Source organism: Osmerus mordax, chromosome 1 (genome assembly GCF_038355195.1).
Source record: "Osmerus mordax isolate fOsmMor3 chromosome 1, fOsmMor3.pri, whole genome shotgun sequence".
Lineage (NCBI taxonomy): Eukaryota > Metazoa > Chordata > Actinopteri > Osmeriformes > Osmeridae > Osmerus > Osmerus mordax.
This window is the reverse complement of record NC_090050.1, coordinates 15,925,225-15,929,525: the sequence shown is the minus strand read 5'-3', so window position 1 is coordinate 15,929,525 and position 4,301 is coordinate 15,925,225. Positions and strand designations below refer to the sequence as shown.

Genomic DNA, 4,301 nt, shown 5'->3' with positions numbered 1-4,301 from the left:
GAGAACCAGAGTGTGTGCTCTGTGGAGATGTGTTGTTGTGTGTCTTAGATCAAACATAATCAATCCCTGACTTTGTTCAATTCAAAACTATACAGAGATCCTTTCACATATCTATTCTGCTCCTAACATTCAAACAATTCATACAGAAGTAAGTATGGCAATAACCCCACACAGTCAGTGTACTTAAAAAGAAACCAATATAGCTGTAGCTAAAATGCCTGTGAACACACACACACACACACAGACAGACACACACATGCACACCTGCACACACACACACACACACACACACACACATGCACACACAGACACACACACACACATGCACACACAGACACGCGGCTGGTTGCTCTAGGTAACCAGTATAGGCAGCACCCTGTTAGTGAAAGCTCACACTGCGTATTAACAGTGTCATTTTCTAATTTCCGAGCTCAGCCGGTGAGCTGCCTTGCACATGGGTCCATTAGACAGGAGTCCAAATCTTTAGTAATGAGAGAAACCATTAAGACATATCATACCTAATGCAATCAACTTTAGAATTGGCATTTGGTATTTCGCTTCCTGGCCTACCAGTTCTGTGATAGTGGATGAATATCACATAAAATGCACATGAACTAAGTCACTGTGAAGAAGACCAGTAATTGGTCTGTGGGCTTCTGAAAACAAATACTGCCCCCGTCAGGCCGAGGGAGGAACACACACTGTCCACAGGCAGAGATGACGTTTTAATAATTCAGTGGTGATCAATCATAACATCTCTACTCAGACTGTATCTCTCTCTCTCTCTCTCTCTCTCTCTCTCTCTCTCCCTCTGTCTTTTTCTCTGATGTGTTTTAATGCACTGTTTCGTGTTATCTGATCATCTCAATTTAAAGATTATCTCACCATGTTTGAACATTCTTAAATGGAATGTTGTAAAGGGAAAATTCTGTCTATGTATTTTCTTTATTTGATGATGGAAAGTTTAAGTCAAAGTCATCATTCTAATTGAGGGGGGAAGGGGAGGGGAGGCACCACAGAGGAGAGACCACAGAACAGAACAGGATGGAAGTACACACTAATTCCTGTTCCTGAGAAGGTCATGCATGGATAATGCCTTGTGACTCACTCAACTTTAACCTTCAACACCAAAAAATCTAATCAAAAAAACACTGTAATATGCACACACACACACACACACACACTGTTGGTATAACAGGGATTTCAGAGAACGACACAAGGAGTATATCTCATGTGGATAAACCGACGTTTGGATTAGACTTCCACCCCAAATAAAAAGGTACAATAAGCTTCTCTCAGTTTATAATGACTTTACTGTAAAATATCATAACGTTTAATAGCAATTTTGTAAATCTGAATACTTCTATTTCATCTCTTTCATTTAAGCCTTTCCTGAGTATTCATGTGTGTGCATGTGTGTATCGTCTAGAGGAAATGTGTGGCTGGTACAGGACCAGGGACCAGGGACCAGGGACCAGGGACATGAGCAGGGCTGGAACTGAGGTGCTGGCTCTGCTTCTGGGGATCACTTCTCTGGCCATGCTGCTGTCTGCAGCTCTCTCTGACTGTTGGAGGGTAGGACACTGATGAAGAAAGTGTTTTGTCTGTCTCTTCATAAACTGAGTGACTAAGTTCAGTTGAGTTCTGGATTTTAATAAGTATTTATCAATCTGCAGAGAGAATTGGGAGAGAAAACCAGACCTCTGACAATAAATGACAACACAACACCAGGCTTAGGTCTCTTTATCATGTCTCTCCCAGCTCTGAAAGCCGGAGGACCATCTTTTATAGGGCACAAGAATGTGAACATAGATTGTGACAGTCAGGCAGTAATGACGTTACAACAGTCTCAGAGAAAGAGATTCACTGCTCCCAACACATGACAACTCTCAGACTAGAGAGTTCATAGTTGGAGCTCTCCTTGTAGTCATGACAAGGAACGTTTAGCCAGTACTTTCTCCTGACCCCGAACATCTATTAACCCTGACACATAGACACAATATACTCTTATTAATAGCAAGCTTACATGAGAACGTACTAACTAGTATCCAATGACTAGTTCTATTGATTAGTGAATAATGTAAGCACACAGGAAATCCCAATTTCTTCCACAACACCACCACTGATCACACACACACACACATCCCTTTAACTGTAGCAGTTTGTTTTGGGCAGTGAACAGCAGTAGCCACCAGTCTGCAGTCTCCACACATCCTCATACAGTGTGTATGTGTGTGTGTCAGCGCGGTGCTAAGGATCCTCTCTCCTCGGTGGACCTGAGTTATCGCTGTAGAGGACTGTGGGGAGAGTGCATCCGTGACAACGTAGCTGGGATGTGGACCTGTGATGTCACTCTGTCCTACCTGGAACACCAGCCAGGTTAAGCCATGCCGAGCAACTATCATTCTTCTGTTGATTATTTTCTAGAACCCATTTTCTATGTACTAGAACACACCCTGAGTTACTGCTACTGCAACCAAACACATTAGACAGGCTTAACCTATTTAACTTGGTGATTGATTAGAGTTTAAATAGTACTTACGTTTCGTCTTTTTTTTTTACCTTGTTCGCAGCTAATATCTTATCTATGAGGGTTGCATTGGTGTTAATATGTGGAGTGTCAGCCATCTCTAACCTCCTCCTGGCACCTAGCCTGATGTGCACCAGGTTAATCAGTGACTCTATCCACAAGAGAAGATTGATGAGGGCCTCTGGTGCCCTCTTACTGGTTGGAGGTGAGTATTACAGCTCAACCCCCAACTCATACTCAATAATAAGCTCAACTCCACTCAAGTTGTTTACTAGTTTGGTGGTGTAGTCATTCCTAAATGCTGACAGCTGAGTTACATTAAAATCATATTAAGCTTTACACATATCTTTGCACCACTGCCCACATGTTTCGGTTTGGGCGTGTGTTCAATAACCTCCAAATACCTTGGGTTGTTTTGAGCAGACATGTTGTTCCCTTCAGGGGTGTGTGGAACAGCAGGACTGCTGTGGTTTGCCGTGGATACCTTCATCAGATACAGGCAGGAGGTGGGTATGGTGTCTGAGGACACATTCTGATCCAGCAGTCCTCACTATGTCTCTCAGGAACTCTCCATTCCTCTGCACCACTCTCCAATAGGTGGCTTTTGGTATACCAGGGATAACTTACGAATTGGGCCTGTCCTATTGGCTGGGAGTGGGAGGCGTGGCCTGCATTTTGACCTCAGCAACCACCATACTGACCATCAGACCTGCGTCTCAGAGGAGAGATGTCATTGGGATGAACCTGGTTCCACGGACAGCACAAAAGGGCCTAAGCCGTACTCCAACCAACACCCAACCACGGTCCCCTGGTGAAAGGACCTACATATAAATATTGAATCAGTGTCATTCTTTGAGCTAACTTATTTAAGTATCAAAGTGAATCAATAAAGCTTCTAGTCTTTTCTGTCTAGACTGTCACACACAATCCTCATTTAATTAGAGTCTCACGCTATCAGAAACGTGATGTGTTTTATTAATATAGCGAAAAAAATGGCAGGGTACAGTTTGACTTAAAGTCTTTGTTTATGTGACTATCATCCCTGTAAAAACCTACAGTACAGTACACTATATAAGTATCAGTCCAACGTTTAGTGCTCAAAGGGTTGGTTTGAGATGTGTGTGCTACACAAATGCAACCCGTCAGTCCTACATTGATGGCTTTAGGCTTTAGGGGATCTAATATTGAGTATGAGAAAAGGGGATGTCTGCTGTTTTAATCCACAATAATTGTTCTTGGTCACCTGATGTAATTTGAAGTATCTTTAGATGTGGCTTCATGGAACATCATAGAACTTCATGCAAGTCTGGTCATTAAAAATGAAACCTTTGACATGAGTCATGGTCAACTAGTCTTTCTGCACATCTCATGGTTGTGTGAGATTTCACATCCGTTCTCCTCTCCCACTGACCCACACTCCTGTGCTTACATCTGGACTGTTTCTCTCCTTCTCTCACATGCCAGGCTAAGACTTTTACTCTAGTCCAGATCTGCTGAAGCAGAACTGGAATTCAACTGTCTGCAATTATTGAACAACAGGGAGCAGGAGAGGTATTTCAAAGGGCGAGGGGGTGGAGGCAGGAAAGGGTTGGGAATGGAGGTGCAACATAACGTTGAAAGTCTAATCCACACACCCCTGATGACTACCCTCCCTTTTTCTCTGTCTGTGTTTGTATACACGCGCTTGCGTTCATGTGTGGCTGTGATGATGTGGGACCTCCAACCAGCTTATTTGAACCACCGCTTTCCTCGAGATTCATCAATATATTAT

The 4,301-nt window shown here is 43.1% G+C and overlaps 1 protein-coding gene across 1 annotated transcript; it reads left to right on the top strand.

Annotated features, from left to right (window-relative positions):
• The first annotated feature begins 1,506 nt into the window (after positions 1-1,506).
• Positions 1,507-3,361, top strand: LOC136954883 (claudin-16-like). The gene is made up of 5 exons (XM_067248441.1): positions 1,507-1,575; positions 2,244-2,379; positions 2,574-2,735; positions 2,954-3,036; positions 3,128-3,361. Exons 1-5 carry the CDS (start codon positions 1,540-1,542, stop codon positions 3,359-3,361), a joined length of 651 nt encoding a protein of 216 aa, XP_067104542.1. The 5' UTR covers positions 1,507-1,539.
• The last annotated feature ends 940 nt before the right edge of the window (positions 3,362-4,301 follow it).